A 20,306-nucleotide genomic window follows, 5' to 3' on the forward strand; every position below is an offset into this window, starting at 1 on the left:
CCTGCCCAGCACCTAGCAGGGTCCAGCCAGGTACAAGCAGGTGGCAAGCACTGGACAGCTTATATGGACTAACCCCTGCACTGGCCCTGAAGGAGCACGTGTTCCCTGCCCTCAGGGTTCTCTGGGAGGACAGGGACATAGGACCCTAGAGACACAACACCCATTTCAGACAAGCCACCAGAAACAACTCTGAACTCCAAACTGGGAGGGAACAGGACAGAAAGAGTACTGATGGGGTGGGGCAGGTCCAGAAGGGCTCCCCAAAGAGGGTTGATGAAGGAAACTGGCCAGGTGAGCAGAAACTAGGATCATTCATTTATTCATTCATTTCTTCAACAAACTTCTAAAGCACCTATTAAATTCCAGACACTGCTCAGGAACAGAGAACACAGGGATAAATAAAACTCAGCTTCTCCCCCAGAGAAACTCATATCCAGAAGAAAGAACAGACACTGCAAAAAAAAATAATAATAATAATTACAGCCCTTAAATATGGACTACATCCAAATCTGTACAAGTTGATGTGTGAGCAGAAAGAATGAGTGGACAGCCTGGCCTGAGTGATGGATGAGGGCTGGGGGCTTCCTGGAAGACCACAGGGGAAGGCACACCAGGCAGAGGGACCAGTACAAAAGACAGAGAAGTCTGACAGGGACCAGCCCATCATCTCACCTGGCTGAGCAGGTGGTAACTGTGTTCAACTCAGGTCTATAAGTGCCCAGCTTACAGCCTGGGGATGCTGGAGGATGTTAGCAAGAGAGGACATGAGCATCTCAGCCTGAGAAAAGTGGGTTTGTAGGAGAGGAAGCTCAGATGTTGAGCCAGAGTCCAAGGTGCAGACAATGAGGTCCAGCCATAGGGAGAGCAGCCTCAGGAGCTGGGGCCTCCCTTAGTGCTTGAAGTGAGGCCAAGTTTTGATGATGTTGTACAAAGCCTGCCCAGGAGACAGAAGGTTAGCCACATCACTGTGGCCCACCAGCAGGTAGTTGGGGTCCAGGTACCCTTTGACCACGGCACACTGGATCAGGTCCTGGGCTACGTCCAGTGAGGCTGCATTCGGAGGCTTTTCTGCAAAACACATTTACCCCATCAATCCTTTAGTCTCAAGGTTGCTGGTTTAGGGCAGAGACAAGCAGCTAGATACCAGTCTTCCCCTTTTTTCTCTCCTCACTACATCCCACCATCACCCTAACCAACAAATTCATGGGAACTGTGGCAATCAGACGCTGAAAGAGAACCGGTTACTGTGTCCCCCATTCCTCCTGGCAAAAATTTCTTCCAGTAAGATAAAAGCTGCCCTGGAGTAGAATTCCAGAATGACCCACCACTTCTTAGCAAGAATAGAGCAGATCCAGAACCACTGGATTGTCTACTACTGTCATAGGCAGTATTATTGCCATGGTTACCAAGGAAGAGGACATATTTACCAAATAAGTCATAACAACACCAAAGTTTAAAAAAAAAAAAAAAAAAGATTTTTTTTCTCCCTTGCCCCATGCTTGCCTTGAATATGGGCATAAAGTGAAATGGGGGTGGGGATAGGGATAGGCGAATTAAGATAAATGTTTTGCCTGGGAGGGGCTCCTGATGACATTCACTCTGTACTCAATCCACCTTAAAATACTGCCACTTTGAAAAGCACCACAATGCTGCCTCATGTCCCCACGTTTCCCTGGCATTTCACATGGGACTTCATCACCCAGAACCCCTCTGCCCATGTTCATCCCTTACCTACAAAGTTGCCTATGAAGGCAATTCCTAGAGCAATATCGTTGTATCCATAGGTGTGAGAGCCTTGAACGTGCCAGCCGACCCCCTCATACACTCCACCATCCTGGCCCACCAGGAAGCTAGAATTGGGCAAAGAAAAATAAAGAAAGTCACTCCCAGGAGCAGAATTTGTTTCATTCCTTCCTTCCATTAATTCATTCTTTCATCCATTTATCATGTATTGACTGAATGTCTCTTGTGGGCCAATGAGCATACAGGCCCAAAACCAAAACACCATCCCATCCGCTTCAATGTGCCTTTGTCCTCACCATTTCACTGAATCTGACCCCTCCAAGATGACTAGTGACCTCCTTGATACAGTGCAGAGGACACTTACCTCTGGAAAACACTGATCCCATTGACCATGATCTCAAAATGTCCTCCACCCCAGGCTTCCACAGGCCCATATCATCCCAATCCTCCCTACTCTGCTGCTCCACTGGGTCTCTCTGCCATCCCACCTTCCTTTCACCAAAAGTTGTGCTCTTTGGGTCTCCGGTCTTCCTTGGGACCCTGGCCTAGCCTTTTCTCTTTTCACTCAATGTATTCACCCTGAACAATCATCAGCTCCCATGGTTTCAATCATTGCCTATAAAAGCCACATCTTCAGGTGTGGTGGCACATGACTATAATCCCAGCAACTAGGGAGGCTGAAGCAGGAGGATCAAAAGCTCAAGGCCTGTCACAGCAACTTAGTGAGGCCCTAAGCAACTTAGCAAGACCATGTTTCAAAATGAAAAATAAAAAAGACTAGGGATGTGTCCCATTTGTTAAATATCCCTGGGTTCAATCTCTGGTACAAAAAAAAAAAAAAAAAAAAAAAAAAAGCCACATGTCCAAACAAACCCATCATCTGCCACAGTTTCCCCAGTCAGAAAACTGGGCATCATCCTGAATGCCTCCCTTTCCCTCTCCCTGTCCCATCCAACCACTAATCATAGCCCGTCAAGCCCGTCAAGCGTCTCCTACATAGCTCTTAAGTTCTTCTACCTCTCCTGCCAATTGCCTACCCTGCTCCAAGTCACCGGGTCACTGCAATAGCTCCCTACACAGAGTTTTTGCCTTCTTCCAATCCATTCTTAAAATAGTACTGGAGAGGTTTTTCTAACATACCTATCCTATGGTGGGGCATGGCTTTCAAATAGTCAATCTTCAGGATCAGTTACAAGGCCCCCATCTCTCATCACTCCTCTCTTGGAAATCTGTTTTTGGTTTGATTTATATTTATTTCAGTTCCTCAAAGATACATACTCTGTCTGGACCCCAGGCCCTTTAGTTCCCCTTTACCTGGACTACTCCCTCCTCCTTTGCCTCCACTTCTTATTCATGTCCATAGTAGATGCCCCTCCCTCCAGAAGCCTTTCTCTGACACCAGTCACTCCCCCAAAGTCTTGAACAGAGAATCATCCTATGCACATCCTGTTCCTGGACCACCTTTTGTGGTGAACTTACTTGTTTATTATCTCTCTCAATTTCACAAGGGAAAAAGGACCACATCATCCTTGCCTGGCACCAAGTATACAGTAGCTACCCAATAAAAATTGGTTAGGGATGTAGTCTACTTGGTAGAATGCATGCCTAGCATGTGTGAAGCCCTGTATTCAATCCCCAGCACCATGAGTAATAAAAATAATAATAGTAATTGGCTAAAAAATTTAAAATGATGAGTAAATGGGTGTTCTGTCCTAGTTAGAGTCCACATCAGGGTTGGAAAGAGCACATCATGTGGCTAGAATAGAAAGAGAATTAATGGCAGGTTTTGAAAGTCAAGTAACAGGGAGCAAGTTTTTAAAGATTGAATGGAAAAGGAAAACAAACATTCCTTCAGCTTTGGATGTTTTCCATTTGGAATTTTTAAGTTTATAATCAATTCTCTATTATCACTGCTAAATAACTACAGCAAGATTGCAAAATATCCTGCAAAATGAAACAAGTTTAAAATTCACTGTGATTAAGCCAGGTGTGGTGGTGCACACTTATAACCCCAGCGACTCAGGAGGCTGAGGCAGGAGGATTGCAAGTTTGAGGCCAGCCTCAGCAATTTAGCAAGGCCCCTAAGCAACTTAATGAGACTCTGTCTCAAAATAAAAAAATAAATAGGGCTGGGGATGTAACTCAGTGGTTAAGCACCCCTGGGATCAATCCCCATTATTAAAAAATGATGTGATTACATTACCAATGAAATTTATCATACACTAACCCTAAATCCATCCTATGGAAATTCCCAGGCATCTCCCAAGTAGCTTCTGCTATTCTGTTAGCCATCTTACAGCTGGCATGAAAGGAACCAAAAGAGCACATTTTTCTCCCATTCTCTGTCTTCAAATTGAAAATGTATTGTTGCCCCTATGATAGAAATGAGCCAAAAAAGACTAACAGAAGTTAAAAATTCTGTATCTATAAATAAGGTAAACTGAGCAATAGCAGCCTTCTAATATTACAGAGAGTAAATTTGGGCTTGGGCCAGACCAAGAAGGAGGGGGAGCAGGGCCTTTGCTTCTGATTGATCAGAAAGGACTACAGAGAGGGCACATGCCTTTGATGGCCTCCCTGAGGGTCTCACAGTTTGCTTTATCTCTGCTGCTTCCAGTGCCTTCTTTTCAGAGTCTCACAACCACTTGCAGACAATGTGCAAGAGATATAACTAGCCTTACCGTTGCTCTGAATGATTCTCAGTCCAGAGTCTTGCAAGAAATAATAGAATGCCTTCAGCGAAGCACCTGCCACAAAGGCAGGACTCAGGAAATACCAGCTCCTTCCCCAGGCTTCCTTTCCACAGCTCTGAAGAAGACAGGGTCATGTTTCCACTGGTTCTACTTACTGATATCCGATGTCACAAAAGTCCAGTTTGTCCATGTGGAAGGACTGTATGTCTCTGACGCTACTCAGGCAGTCCATGGACACATTGCATCTTGTCCCAGCAGTGTGGATGATGATAACGTATTTGGCTGGGAGGTTCATTTGAGGGCAGTGTGTCTCTCTGGCTTCCCAAGCAGATCGTGGGGTAATGCTGGGGCAAGCTGAAGTAAGATGGAAAATCAAAATGGAATTTGCCTTTGTTCCTTTGTGAACAACCTCACAACCACAGGGTGGGTTATACCTCAGTCTCACCCCAATGTCTAGCACTATGGACACATCCTAACATGAACTTGACTGTAGGAGTCTGGAAAGTTCAGGAATGTATTGTCTGGGTCAGGTTGCTGAAGCCAAGGGACAGGGTTCTGATAACTACAGAAAACTGTAAAAGCAGAAGGGAACAGACTGTCTGTCAAACAGAGGTGTGGTCATTTTCTTTAAGTAACAATGTATACCTGCATGTTTATGTACATAGAACTAATACTGTATATTATGTAACAAGACTGATAAGCAGAAATTGGCTCATTTTTGAACCGATTACATGTAAATGGAAACTATTTAAAATCTATTTAAAAACTACAAATGTTAAGGATGTATCATTATTGAAGATGGTAGCTGTTAAAAATTAGTCATGGCAATATTATTCTAGTAGGATATAAAAGAAACCAGGAAAGTGCCTGCAATAGTTTGGATTGGAGGTGTCCCCCAAATACTCCGATGTTAATGCAGGAAAATTCAGGGGTAAAATGATTAGATTATGCGAGCAGCAACCTAGCTGGTCCATCTTCATTTGAATGGACTAACCAGGTGGTAAGTATAGGCTGGTGGGGTGTAGCTGGAGGAGGTAGGTCACTGAGGGTGTGCCCTGGAAGGGTTCATCTTTTGCTGAGGCCCCTTTCCTTGTACCCTGATTCACAGCTACTATGAGGTGACCAGCTTTCCTCCACCACTGCCCTTTCACCTCAGTCTCATAGCAATGGAGTCAGCTGACCATGGACCAAACCTCTGAAACCATGATCCCAAAATAAACTTTTCCTCCTCTAAGTTGGTTTGCTGGATATTTTGGTCACAGTGGTACAACTCTGACTAAAACAGTGCCCACTCAGAATTTTGCAGATCTTGGCATCATGATAGGCATGAGATATTCTTGATCCAAGAAGCCCATGAGATCTTGACAGGAAAGAGCACTCCCAAATATGTATGGGTGGTAAAGAGGAGGAGTCTGAGGTAGGATTGAGGGTCTTACCTTTACTGGACAGCCCTGGATGCTGAGGGGCCAGGCAAATCTCTTCTTTCAAGAGAAGTGGTTGAATGTACCTGGGTGATAGGTGACCCTTCTGAATGGCATAGAAGATCAGGCCCCCTGCAGCTGATAAGGCTGCAGGGCTGGGGCTGCTGCCTTGAAATGAATGACATGGAACACAGAACTGTCATTAGTCCAACCTGGACTAGGGAAGATAAGATGACCACCTGAGCCTGAGTTACAGGTGAATGGAGAGAGAGGAAACGTCCAATAGCTGGGACAGAGGGTCTAAAAGACAAGAACTAGTCAGACAGACGTCATCCAAGTGCCAAACTAAGGCTTTATTTATCCCCTCCCTCTGTATACCTACAGGGCCAGAAGGAGGCAAAAGATGCATGCAAAAAAAGGCCCACCTGACCAACTCGGTCATGCCCTAGCATGGAGAAAAGGGTGACAGTGTTTATTAAGTAGTTGCCATGACCAAGCATGTGGTAAGCTCTCTACATACATGAGCTCACAGTTATCACTGGAAATCCCTGAGGTAAATGCAATTACTCACATCAATTATCAACAAAAGATACTGGCAGGTGCCAGATAGCTCTCAACTCCATCCCTGCTCCGTGCTCTCCTCTGCTTTTGTTTTGGTTTTGCAGGGTACATTGCTAGAATCCTACAAACTCCATCTCTCTGACTTCTTTGCCCACTCTCTTCTGGTTGGTTTCTACCAGTGGAAGACACTGGAAGAATAAATAAGCCATGTTGGGCTGGGGATATAGCTCAGTTGGTAGAGTTTTTGCCTTGCATGCACAAGGCCCTGGGTGCAATCCCCAGCAAGAAAGAAAGAAAGAAAGAAAGAGAGAGAGAGAGAGCAAGAGAGAGAGAGAGAGAGAGAGAGAGAGAGAAAGAAAGAAAGAAAGAAAGAAAGAAAGAAAGAAAGGAAGGAAGGAAGGAAGGAAGGAAGGAAGGAAGGAAGGAAGGAAGGAAGGAAGGAAGGAAGGAAGGAAGGAAGGAGAAAGAAATCATGTTAGGGCATCGGTTTCAGATAACTTCAGATCCCAGAACTGATGGCAATAACTGTGAGCTCCAGCAATGTCCATGGTGGCAATGTCCATGGTAGCTTCAGCAATGTTACAAGAGTCAGACCAGGGAAGAGGAAGAGAACATGTCACAGAATCCATCGGAGAAAAGAACTTCAAGAGACAAATGATTATCAGAGAAGACAAGCATGATGTAGGCTGAAAAGGTAAGAGTGTTGAGACTAGGAAAGGGAAGAGGGCTGTAGACCACTCTCTGGAAAAGGGTCCACAGGGAACAGCCATTACCTATCTTATTACCAAAGAAGGCAAGGCCCAGGGAGACACCGTTGTAGCCCTGGGTGTGCGAACCTTGGACCTTCCAGCCAACACCTTCGTACACCCTGCCATCGTCCCCAACTAGGAAGCTGCCAAACAAGGAAATATGGGTAAATAAGGGTAAATCTCCATAACCAAAAACCTCTCACTAATCCCCAAATGGTAAATGGAATTCTAGATGCTCATAAATAAGTGCTACACGTCAATAACATAAGCATAGTAGGGGGACAGAATGACCAATGTTAGACCTCTAAGAGAGGAATATACTTCAATTTTTGTTGTGACTTAACTTACATGTGCTCTCCAGAATCTCACTTTATTTCAAAGTGGAATTTAAATGTGTGACTTTCAAAGACATGTGTTCAATATTTTCAAGGGCTTAAGTATTAATTCATTGTGTTTTTAAATTGCAGGGCCAAGCACTTGAACATTCTTTCAAACAATGACCTGACACTCACGAGTTCCTTTAAAGTGACTTTTTCTTCAGTTTCTCCTTAGGAATTCATTTAAGCTCTTCTTTATCATAGAAACTTTTTTAGAATAGCTAAATAGTTCTCTTTTTTTTTTTTTTTTCAGTTCACTTTGAAATCCAGTGTATGTTTATTTTTATTCTACCTCTTCATTTATTTCTGCCTATTTATATATGCTCATCCTCCACATTCCAGTCTTCAGAATTCATATTCTCACAAGTCTTGCCATATTGAGCTTTTACTAGATCATGAGTTTCCAAAGCTAACTGAACACTGAAGGAACATTTACTTCCCCAAAGTCAAATAGAGACCCTGCATTGAGTCAAGCTGCCTTTCCACCTCACAATGAGGAACAGGTTGGGAGCCCAAGCATGTCCACCATTTCCCTCGCTTGTATTTTTGGTAGATTCCTCTGTCACTTTTGCAGCAGCTTTAGGTGAGTCCAATGTGAATAGTCCCTCAGGGCTACAGTCAGCTGCACTGTAAAAAGTGGAGATTGTTAAATTGTCAATGCAGAAACCCGACTTGCAGATGTAGTGGCTGAAATCACACATACTGTGGCTTAAGTAGACAATGCTGTAGTGACAACTGCAGGGCAGTAGAGGTACGAGAAGCAGGGACAGCAAAAGCACTCTAGTCAATAAAGTCAAAACAGCATCCTCAGAGGGTGAGCCAGGATGCCCTACAATCCTAGGAATGCTGGTGGCTACAACCAAGGTTTCGAGATGTTATCATTTATTTGTGTTTTAAAATGAATAAACAAGAGGGCGTGGATTATCCTTTCCAAATTGGATAATTCAGATGTCATTTCTATTTGCCTTTAGGATTCTGTAAGAGAAAATCCCATTCCAACTCTCTTTCTAGACAAATAGTTTAAATGGAACCATATGGTGGCTCTATTCCTAGTCCTCTGAGGAACCTCCATACTGATATCCATAGAGATTGGACTAAATGAGAAAAGGTGCCTGGCCTCCAATATGATCCTTAGAGTAGATACTCAATACACAGAGCAAAGATCTTTCAGTCTCACGTTTTTCTTTTTTTCTTTTTTTTTATTCATGCATTATAATTATACATAATAGTGAGATACATTATGATATATTCATACCTGCACGTGAGACACTTTTGGTCAGTTTCATTCCCCTCCCCACCCCATTCCTTTCCTCTACTTGTCTCACTTCTAAATTCATGAGATAGATCTTCCCACAATTTTTTTTCCTTTTTTCTCTCTAACTCACACATATGAGAGAAAACAAACTGAGTTTGTCTTATTTCACTTAACGTAATGCTCTCAAGTTTTATCCATTTTCCTGCAAATGACATCATGTCTTTCCTCTAGGTGAATAAAACTCCATTGCATATATATCCTATGTTTTCTCTAGCCATTCACTTGTTAATGGCCACCTAGACCAGTTTCATAGTTCAGCTATTGTGAATTGTGCTACTATAAACATGGGTTATGTATACATTGCTATATTCTACTGACTTTAATTCTTTAGGATAAATACTGAGGGGTAGTAACCACCTGTGGTGGTTCCGTTCCTAGTCTTTTGAGGAACCTCCATATTGACCCCTGTAGTGGTTGTACTAATTCACATTCTCAACAGTGTATAAGTGCACACTCGCTTTAGCATGAGGTCCTCCTCCTCACCATTCCTGATGCCCACTCCTCCCTGTGTGATCCTGGAGTGGCCCTTCAAGGTAATAAGTAGGACTTCACTGCACAGGTCCTCCCTGCTGTGGGGTTGGAGGGGACAGGGCTAGACTATAGGCAGTCTAGATGCTATCCTGGGTACATGTTGTGTGTCAATTTCTCTAAGTCACAGCATTCTCAGGTGGAAATAAAGAAGGTACGGTTTCTTGTACCCAATCTTCCAAATAGATAGGAGGGCCTATCTGTGTAATATTTGTGAAGACCTTTGTGAACTGTAATGTTTGGTGCGCTTCCAAGGTGCATCTGTAACTATTACACAACCTTCCTCATTTCTTTTCAGGATTTTCCAGGGTCAAAGACTACATGAGGAAATGTCTCAGAGTTGCCCCTCCTAATGACCTCTGGAGGATTGTGGATTTTGTTTGATCTCCTTTTAACTATTTTTTATTCATTATAAAAGTAACATAATTGAAGACCAGAAAATAGGAAGAAGGGGAGGAAGGGAGATGGGAAATATCTTTGGATACGGGCTTTGGGGACACAACTGGCCACTTACTTGAACGCCATGTCACACCAGCCTTTGATGTGGACAGAATGGAACTGTAAGCCCCGCAGCATCTCACTGCAGATGGTCTGCTCCTGGCACTCCATCCCAGTGAGCTGTTCCATGATGAGGAAGGCCACAGGTGGTCTCAGTGGGGCCCGGCAGGTGAGTGGTTTTGCCCCCCATTCCTTGCGGGAGACTATGGTGGGAAAGCCTGCAGGGGAGACTATCAGATGGCATACAGCAGGCCCAACACAGTCTGGCTGCAAGGAAAGGGGCCCTAGGGGAGACCTTTACTCCCTGCAGCCTCACTTGAACTTCATAGCCATATCTCCATCTGGGCTCAATGAACACCCAGACATACTTTCACTCAGCCTGGGAAGTCAGGTCAGTCCCCAGACAATCTCCCCTTACATGCCTCTGGACTCTTCTGGCCTCCTCTCTGGCCTGTATGAACTCCCCTCCTTTAAAACATCCCTAGCCAACATTCCACACGCAGCCCTGAAGTTCTGAGCTGCCTTCTCTTGAAGCACCTTATCATGAATCTTTAGGATGTGTTTCCCTCAACAGCACTGACCCCTGATTCTCCTCATGTGTTCACTCAGATTAGTGACTCTCTGAAGGAAGTTCTGACAGTCTCCTCAGCTAGGGGCTCCAGAGCCCACAGGAAGTTCCAAGCACATAGGGTAGAAGATTCTTCCAGATGAAAACTCTCCAGGGACAGGGCTACAAGATCCCCACATGGGACTGCAGGCTCCCAGAGGGGTCCATTTCTCTCTCCTCATCTTAAAAGCCCCAGGAGCTCTCTGAGGGATAGCTTTCTTACTCTGGGATCTGGGGAGTGAGGAATGTGTCTTTTCTACCTGGTTTTTCTCTCCTCTCTTTCTTCTCTTGTGTTTTCTCTTCTTTTCCTCTCCTTAGACCAAGGAACCCACTTTTACCTAAGGACTCAGGACAGTCCATGGAAGTCATTGACAGATGAGCCCCTTGGGAACTCTGCCCTGCTTACCCACTCCCAGCCTGGATTATCAAGTCCTGAGAAACCCCAGACAATTCCCAAACAAACTCACCATTCTGACTCTTGTGAATGAGCTGTGAGATGCTGATAAACAGGTCCAGAAGTTTCTCTGAGATTCTTTTGTCTTCAGTTTCATCCCAGGAGAACTGTGGGCCATTTCCTGCAAAGGCTCATAGGTGTTGGTCCTCAGAGAACACCTAGCCAGCATGCTCAGAGGCACATCCAGACATCCCCACCCCACAGCCCACAGTCTTTCAGCCTCTCAAGGCCCACAACATCTTCTAGGAAGCAATGAAGGAGAACCATGGACAATTTTGGTCTCAGTCTGCTCCTGCCTCCCACATCAGCCCCAAGGAGGATTTTATTCATCCAGTCCTGCTCCAATCCCCCTCCATTCCAAGAGCACAGCAGTCTCTCCTGCTCCTTATCTAAACAGGGCAGCTTTCCTGGTTCACCTGCATACCTACTAATGCATCCATTGGGGGCCATTATTTTGAGTTAACACTTAATACTTGTATTAGGCACCTATGGGTGTCATAAAAATTTCTTAAAATGGAGAAATACATGGGTCATGTGCCTGCTCTCAAAATACAAATCATATTGAGGATTAGTCAGTGCCAACTTGTCCTCATCCCCAGAGCCCATGAGAGCAATAACAACCAGCAGCAGCAGTATTGTCCCCAACATCACTTCCCACAGGCCAGCTGTGTGATGACAAAGCCCCCTCAAGTACACCATCAGAATTGTGGCTTAGAACAACTTCATGAGATAAGCAAAGCAAAATAACCACTGCCTCTCCACAGATGGGAAACTGAGGCTCAGTGCAGTTGAGTGACTCATCTAACACAATACAGATTTTAAGCAGTGAACTTAGATTTCCACCAGACTCTGAACCCAGAGCTTCAGTTCATGACCAACACCCTCTGCAGCCTCCCCAGAGATGTCAGATAAACTTGGGCAAGCCTCTACCTCAGAGAGGCCTATTTCTCTATCTATAAGACAAAGTCCTTGAGGGTGTCCACTGGGTTCTAGGATTCTGTCCTTAGAAATTAGGAGCTAACGCATGACCCTTAGAAATCAAAAGCAAATGCATGATCCCAAGCCAAGGTATACTGGGCAGCAGGACAAAAACTTAGGACAAGAGCCTGTCTCTTCAAGGAAGGAGTCCACAGCTGCAAGGAAACAGGATATGAGAAGAGAGGTGGTGGCCCTGGAGATTTACAAATGATTTACAAATGAAATCCACAGGGCCTTCAGAGTAGAAAAACAGCCATCAGGCCTGAGCCTACACCACATGGGCAGGACAGGTATAGAGCAGGAACAGGAGACCAGTGAGGCCCACTGTCTCACTTGAGCAAGTTCCTTCCCCATCAGGGCCTCAGTTTCCCCATTCTTAAAATGGAAGACTAAACTATGTTTACCCTGATCTGTGTTTCTCCAATATGAACCCTGTTTCAGTCAGCTTTTACACTGCTGAAACCAAGAGACCTGACAAGAACAATTTTAGAGGAGGAAAAGTTTATTTTGCCCTCATGGTTTCAGAGTTCTCAGTCCATAGAAGGCCAACTCCATTGCTCTAGGCCAGAGATGAGGCAGAACATCGTGGTGGAAGCACGTGGTGGAGGAATGCAGCTCAGGACCTCACACCAGGAAACAGAAAGAGATCGACTTTCCAGGGACAAAATATATACCCCAAGGGCATGCCCCCAATGGCCCACCTCCTCCAGCCACACCCTCTCTACCACCCAGTTAATCCCTATCAGGGATTAATACACTGATTAAGTTAGGCTGTCACAACCCAATTATTTCACCTCTAAACGTTCTTACATTATCTCATACATAAGCTTTTGCAGGACATCTCATATCTAAACCGTAACAAACTCTTAAGTAACTCATTAAATTGTCTAAGTAACAGGAGGCAGAGAGAGAGTTCTAATATATCATCATTATTTCTAAACAGTAACTATGGATGTAATACAACATGAAAACATGTCCAGTATTTAAGAATTACCAAAACCAGTTCCTTTTTGATTCGATAGCATTTATGTATTGAGCATTTGCTAAGTGTCTAATCACATGTACGAAATTATAAGAAATATGCTGATGTAGTAAAGGGCACTGCTACTCTGAAGGAATTTGCATTTATTTACAATTATCAACCCCAGTGCTGGGTTTAACCATGATTGGTATAATAATGATGATAAGACAATTAAATTATAGCCAGAAATTACATAATGTTTATTACTTGAGCATTATGCTAAATGTCTCACACTTTGTATCTAATCCTCCAACAACTCTAAGAAAAGAGCAATATTATTCTTCTACCATGGAAGCAAATAAAATGCAAAGATACTGACTAACCTGTTGAAGATCATAGCAAATGACAGGGAAAGTATTTGAACAGTTCCAGAACAGTGCTCCAAATTGAAAAGCTACACTACCCTCTAGCAAAGGAGGAGCTCTGGGGCATTTCTGTTATTCAACTTAAGAATGTCATTTGTCACTCACCAAAAGCACTTCTGATACCAGGAAAGAGAACTTACCCCAGGCCTGGAGACTCAGAGCAAATAAGACAAGAAGCCTGGGCAGCATCCTCATGTGGTCTCAGGTCACCAACAGAGTGCAGGTGCCCTGGGAGGGCAGTGATCCTGGAGAGACACTGACAGTTAATACGACATGCTCTCTCCTTGGGTAGAACACTCACCTACCACTGATACCCCTATCTGCTTCCTGAGGGCCTCCTGAGGGCCAGCACCTGGCTCAGGTTTTTCAGGGTCCCCTTCACACACCAGGTGCTCAATAAATGTGAGGACATTAATGGGTGGGGAGTTGTGGCATTAGACATAGACATTAGCGTTCTCACATTTATTTATTATAAAATCTATCCTGTGTGGCTATTTTCACATCTAATGCTTCAATTTTATATCTATTCCTTATAAAATTCCTGTAAGATAGAACTGAACTCCATTTTTATATAAGAACACTGAGGTTCAGATGGATCAAATGACAAGTGGAGGCTGTCTTGGTCTTCATACTGTCCACCGTAGGAGAATCAGAGGAGTGTAAAGTCATTCAATTCAGTTCTCTACTCTACAAAGATCTCTGACAGACGCTCAGTTGTCCTCAGGATATCGTCCCCAAAGTTCTGCCCTCAAGGACCCCCTCCCTTTAACTAGGTCCCTCCTCCTACAGTTTCTGCCATCGCCCAATAGTCCACTCAACTATGAGTATAGATGGATTAATCTATTGATAAGATCAGAGCCTTCATGACCCAATCACTTCCCAAAAGCCCCAAGTGAACATTGCTACCCTGGGGATGAAGCCTTCAACATATGGGCCTTTAGGAGACAATGTAGATCCAAATCTTAACATTAGGAAATGAGAATTATGACAGCAGTTACTGATCACCTTCTATGGTCCAGGTATTTTCTGAAGACTCCACAGACCATTTCATTAAGTCTCAGTGACCTGTGAGATCCATACCTACCATCAGGAAACTGAGCCTAGAAGCAGTTTAAGTCATTTGCTCAAATTTCCCCAATGTTATGATTTGGATCTACAAAGTTCCCCAAAGTCTCACATGTTGAAAACTTAGTCTCCAGTGTAGCAATGTTGAAAGGTGGGGCTCTAGGCAAGTATTTGAATCATTAGAACTCTAATCTTATGATCATGGGCGTATCTAATCATGATGGTCTCCCTCACCAAAGGCCCACCACAGCAGTGGAATCAGCTGACCATGAACTGAGATCATGAATCAAAATAAATCTTTCCTCCTTTAGGTTATTTTTCTCAGGTATTTTGTCACAGTGCTGAAAAGCTGACTAACACACCCAACTACCCAGAACCAACCCCTACTACTTAGGTCTGCCTGACTCCAGGGCCTCTGCCTGAAACCACAACCTGCCTGAGTTTCTGATGGTAGAGATTCTCCATGTGGCCCTAGAAGATAAACTACAGAATCACTATGGTTCCAACATCATCAGTTCCAGGAATTTTTTTCTGCTTTTTCAGGCAGAAGTGAATTGCTTACTCATGTTCAATCAATATTGAATATCAATCTGTCAACCAAAACATCAACAATTGAGAAACTGCAAAAGGAGGTTTCAGATACAATGGGATAGATCATCACCTTCCAAGGTTCATTTAATACTACAGTCTCCAGATTGAAAATTTTTAGAACCACAGCCTAAGAGTTAAAGATCCAAGCTTCTTGGATCAGGACAAGCAACCTTGTAACAAATAACACCCAGGATTTCATTCATTTAGGAAAACTGTACACTAAAGACAAAATGAGCCCATCACAAATGAAGCAGCCACTGAACAAGTATACAGGACTGTGGGGGTCTCTAAACCACGTCATGTGTGGATGAGAAAAGGGTTTAACTGCCAAAGGATTATGTTGGCTATAAATCAGTCAATTACCCATAAACTTATCTACTCAATAAACACACAAGAGCCAATACTCCTTTTAAGTGAGAGGGGGCATGATGGGTTGGCCACACCAGCTCTGGCCTCTAACAACATGGAGTAGCCCAACCCTCTTTTATTTATAGACACACAGGTAAAGGGGGCCAAGACCAGGAAGAGCTTCTTCTGTGATGGACAGGATAGGGTAGAGTTAGGGAACCCATTCTCTTAGGGGAACTAGACAGGGAACCATCTGATTCTGCTAGATAAGGATGGCTTCCCACACAGGACAGTGTTCAGCCTTCCTCATTATCCAAACAAGTCATAAGGATTAACTTTCCCAAGGCTGAATCCCTGTAGCTGGTCTCCAAGAAAAGGAGCTGGCCTCCTGCAAAGGTCCTAGAAGCCACTGCCAGTCCTGATCAAGAGGAGATTTAGATGCTCATCACTTAATGGTGCTGATTTCCCAACCATGAATGTTAATGTCACAACTCCTGATCCACCCCTGTCACATCATACAACTGAAGTTTCAAGACCTGAGCCCAGCCTTCATCTGGCCAGGGCCAAAACTGATGGTGTCTCCCACCCGCACCTGGAGCTGCAGACACGGAGCTGGCAGGGTAGGCTGGAGCCTGGCTCACATTACCATACATCTCTACACTTAAATAAATAGCAGAACAGGAGACAAGTGAGACATAACGGATTCAACAGAAAGGAAAGGAATTGTATAGAGGAAACCCCAAGACCCACAGCCTTAGCAAGAAAGATCAAGGAGTGCTAGTACCAAACTCATATAGAAAAATGGAGAATAGAGAAAGTTTTCTTATCTGAAAGAAGAGTTCAAGAGCAGGGATCAGGGGAACTTTCTCTACCGTGTTCACATTTTAACCTGATAGAGTCCAGTTTCTTCTTCGGGAGAGGGATTCTGAAGAAGAAACACTCAGACTCAGAAATACCTACAGAACCCTGCGCTGTCCTGGCCCAGCAGCAGGTCAGGGTGCAGTCCACTCGCTCCTCATTGGCTGGCAGCTTCTTTTCTTTCAGACTTGGCCTCTGACACTCCCCTCTTCCAACTGGTGCCTCCTCCTCCAGCCTTCACTCTCCTCAGCACTAGAGGGCGCTCCTTCCCTGGGAATGACCCACTCAGCAGGCTCTGGCTTCCCAGGGAGAAAAAGAAAGCAAGCCCAGGATCCCTCAAAAAAGACAGAGGGCAGAGGGCAGAGGTCTGAGGCCCAAAGCTGGCTCGGTCCACAGCAGCCAGAGGAACTCGGGTGAGATCAGACTGGGCTGGGAACACCTCGGGACCCGCCCTGAGAATAAGCCCAGGAACCTCCTCCCTGGGAAAGGACGAGATTGCCCAACTTTCCCTGAGCTCATTCCTCATCCCTGGCCAACCTGAGGGACCCTGTGGGACCTGTGGGCTGTATCCCTGGCATCTGGAAACTTGGTACCCTTATAGATGAATCTGCTCCAGGAGCTGAAGGCTGTAGATTGAGATCATTCACCTACACTCCCACCCAGCCCCCTTCACCCAAGGTCCCTAGCGGGGTCAGGATGGAAGGAGAGAAATACCTTCTCAGGAGGCTGCCCACAACGTGCCATCATCAGTACTTCTAACTCTGTAGAGTCATCATGGCCATTCATCACCCACCCCCACCGCGGATCAAACTTCCCTGACACAAACGAAACCTTTCTACCTCCTTATCCATTCCTGACAGGCGCCCTCAGTTTTCAGCCCTGGTCCCCCTAAACCTTCTCAGAATAGATTTACACATGAGACTTTCTGTAACGCTCTGCAAAAGTCATCTTAGTTGCAGTCCTTCAAAGTGGGAATGCTCAGGCCAGAGGTCCTAAAAAGTACTCTGCCCACCTGAGAGGTCACTTGAATAGCCACATGTCCTACACACTGATTGGCCAGACCATGCACTTCAGGAACAGAAGCTGGAAAGATCTCTCCCAGAACCTGGAGCCTCATAAGCCTGTTGACCTCTGAAGGAGACATACTGAGTGAGCTCCATTCTCCAGAGACACAGTGAACCCTGGACAAGGTCCTCAAGGTCAGACATGTAGCAAGAGGATCAGAAGTTGTAGTTGGTGAAATGCTGGATGCCACATTATATATTTCTTAAACCTCGGCAGCAGCCTCATGTCTGAAATTTTTATTTATGACTCTGAATGCTTTACTACCATGATTAATAGTTAAGCCCTTAAAGTAAGAATCGTATGTAAGCTCGTCTTTAGAACAGCAAGTTGGGAAGAATCAATGAGATTTTCTCACTCTGAAGTCAAGACTTGGCAGAAAAGAAATCCAAGGGATAATGGGGGATGGTGGCAGCACAAATAGAGCAAGGAAAATAAGTAGAGTCCTGAGGTCCCCAAATACAGATTAAAGGACACCGAAGGGATTCACTGGTAGAAAATCTGAGGGAAGGTTACTTCTAACCCAGATGTATTTGTATGAGAATAATGGAGGGTGTGCCTTCCACAGGTAAAGATTGTACTTAATATGTTATTTATTTCTCTAGAAAAACAACTATAATAAACAGTCACTTTGCATAAATTATGTATACCACATTATTGAACATATAATAGCACTTTGAGTTTTTAATACAATAGTTAGAAGCTCAAACCCAAGAGATGTAACACTGTTATTTATTTGCCTTACTCTCAGAAGAAAAGGAGATGCTCCTGGCTGAAAAAACAAGCTGCCATGAAATGACAGGAACAATGAAGGGGCCTGTGACAAGGGCCCCCCAAGAAGTTTCTGGGGTCTAAACATGGTTCCAGGTCAACAGCTTGAAGAAAATACAAGCTGTCAACAAAATGAACAAGGTTGGGATCAGATCCTTCCCCAGCGAAGCTTGGAGAGAACACAGTCCTGCCCACCTTGACTGCAGCCCTGTGAGTACCTGAGCATGGGACACAGGTAAGCAGGCCCACATTTCTGACTCAGGGGAACTACGCAATCATAAGTGTGTGTTATTTCAAGTCACTACGTTTATGGTAAGCTGATATGCAGCAATAGACAAATGAATCCAGTATCTAAGATGATCACATCATCTCCTGGCCATACAAGAATATGTCAACAACTTAGAATAAAATCTTCCTGCTTACCATACAAGGGTGATGAATAATTCTTTTTAAAAAAATCACTACACTTTCAATAAAATCACAAGACAAAATTAGGACGAATAATTTTAGGAGACCTGTTGTACAACATGGCGATTATAGTTTTTAAAAAAATGTACTCCAGTGCTGCAAAAAAAAAATAATAATAATCGTAATAATAATGTAGCATACACTTGAGAATTGCTAAGAAAATAGATCTTAAGTGTTCTCACTATCAAAAACTAAGTGTCTGACTTCACAGAAGAAGATATACAATCAACAAATATATGAAAAAATGTTCAACATCTCTAGCAATTAGAGAAATGCAAATCAAAACTACTCTAAGATTTCATCTCACTACAGTCAGAAAGGCAATTATCAAGAATACAAGCGACAATAGGTGTTGGTGAAGATGTGGGGAAAAGGTGCACTCATACATTGCTGATGGGACTGCAAATTGGTGCAACCATTATGGAAAGTAGTATGGAGATTCCTCAGAAAACTTGGAATGGAACCACCATTTGACCCAGCTATCCCACTCCTCAGTTTAACCAAAGGACTTAAAAGCAGCATACTACAGTGATGCAGCCACATCAGTGTTTATAATAACTAAATTCACAATAGCTAAACTATGGAATCAACCTAGATACCCTTCAATAGATGAATGGATAAAGAAAATGTGGTATATATACACAATGGAATATTACTCAACCTTAAAGAAGAATGAAATTATGGCATATGCAGGTAAATGGATGGAGCTGGAGAATATCATGCTAAGTGAAATAAGTCAAAACCCCCACCAAAAAAAAACAAAGGTCAAATATTTTCTCTGACAGGGGATGCTGATCCATAATGGGACAGGAGGATAGAGAAGAATAATGGAATTTTGGATTGACTGAGAGGAGTGAGGAGAGGGAAGGGAGTGTGGAGGTGGGAAGGATGATGGAATGAGACAGGACATTATTACCCTATACACATGTGTGACTCTGTACCATGTACAGCCAGAGGAATGAGAAGTTGTGCTCCATGTGTATACAACATGTCAAAATACATTCTACCATCATGTACCACTCATTAGAACAAATTTAAAATTTTTTTAATTAAAATAAGGGTCTGAGGTAATATATACATGTTAATTAGATTTATTTAACCACTTCACAATGTATACTTATAGCAAAACATAGTGTTGTGCACCATGCATATATGCAATTACAGAAGGTGTACCTCCCACGGGTAAAAATTGTAGTTAATAGGTGATTTATTTAGATTAAAATATCCACGGACTTCCAATTACATGAAAGTATGTAGGGGGAGAACAAATGAGCAAAACCAATGCAGAGGCCATAGCAGTGCCTGGAAAGGCCATGATGAGGCCGAACTGGGGGAAGATCTCTGGGTGGGAGAAGAGAACCTGGAAACAGACACGGATATTCATCCGCACATGGTGACCTTCCAGAGTGGGAACTGCTGTGACAGGTCTGAGAATGAACAAGACAGAGCACGGAGGTACTGGAGGTCGACAGAAAAGGACTGGAGAGTGCAAGAGAAGAAAGGCAGTATTACAGCATAGTCAATGAACCGACCACTAAGTAGCATCACGAAAAGCAGCCCAGGAACTGGGAAACAAGCTGCCCCACCCTCTCCCACATCCCGCCATGACATCACAGGGTAACTCCTGCAACATCGGGGCCAGGAAAACCCAGTGTTCAAATATGAGTGACAAAATGGCAGAACTGCCACATCCCATGGAAGTCTCCATTCAAATATAAAATGTCAAACACACTTGATTAACAAAAAAAGAAAATCACTGGAAAAAATGGTTATCATACCTCGTGTACATATATGATCACATGACTGATGCGATCCTACAATATGTGTAATCAG

General features: G+C 43.9%; 1 protein-coding gene across 1 annotated transcript; it reads right to left on the reverse strand.

Annotated features, from left to right (window-relative positions):
• Positions 1–207: 207 nt before the first annotated feature.
• On the reverse strand, positions 208–15,967 carry PGLYRP3 (peptidoglycan recognition protein 3; the record flags this gene model as incomplete). The annotated part of the gene is made up of 8 exons (XM_079127692.1): positions 208–1,068; positions 1,732–1,850; positions 4,592–4,790; positions 5,873–6,025; positions 7,192–7,310; positions 9,902–10,103; positions 10,960–11,067; positions 15,907–15,967. The coding sequence occupies 8 exons, from the start codon at positions 15,965–15,967 to the stop codon at positions 890–892; spliced, it is 1,140 nt and encodes a 379-aa protein (XP_078983818.1). The 3' UTR covers positions 208–889.
• Positions 15,968–20,306: the final 4,339 nt, after the last annotated feature.

This window comes from Sciurus vulgaris (assembly GCF_902686455.1).
Source record: "Sciurus vulgaris genome assembly, chromosome: 1".
Taxonomy (NCBI): domain Eukaryota; kingdom Metazoa; phylum Chordata; class Mammalia; order Rodentia; family Sciuridae; genus Sciurus; species Sciurus vulgaris.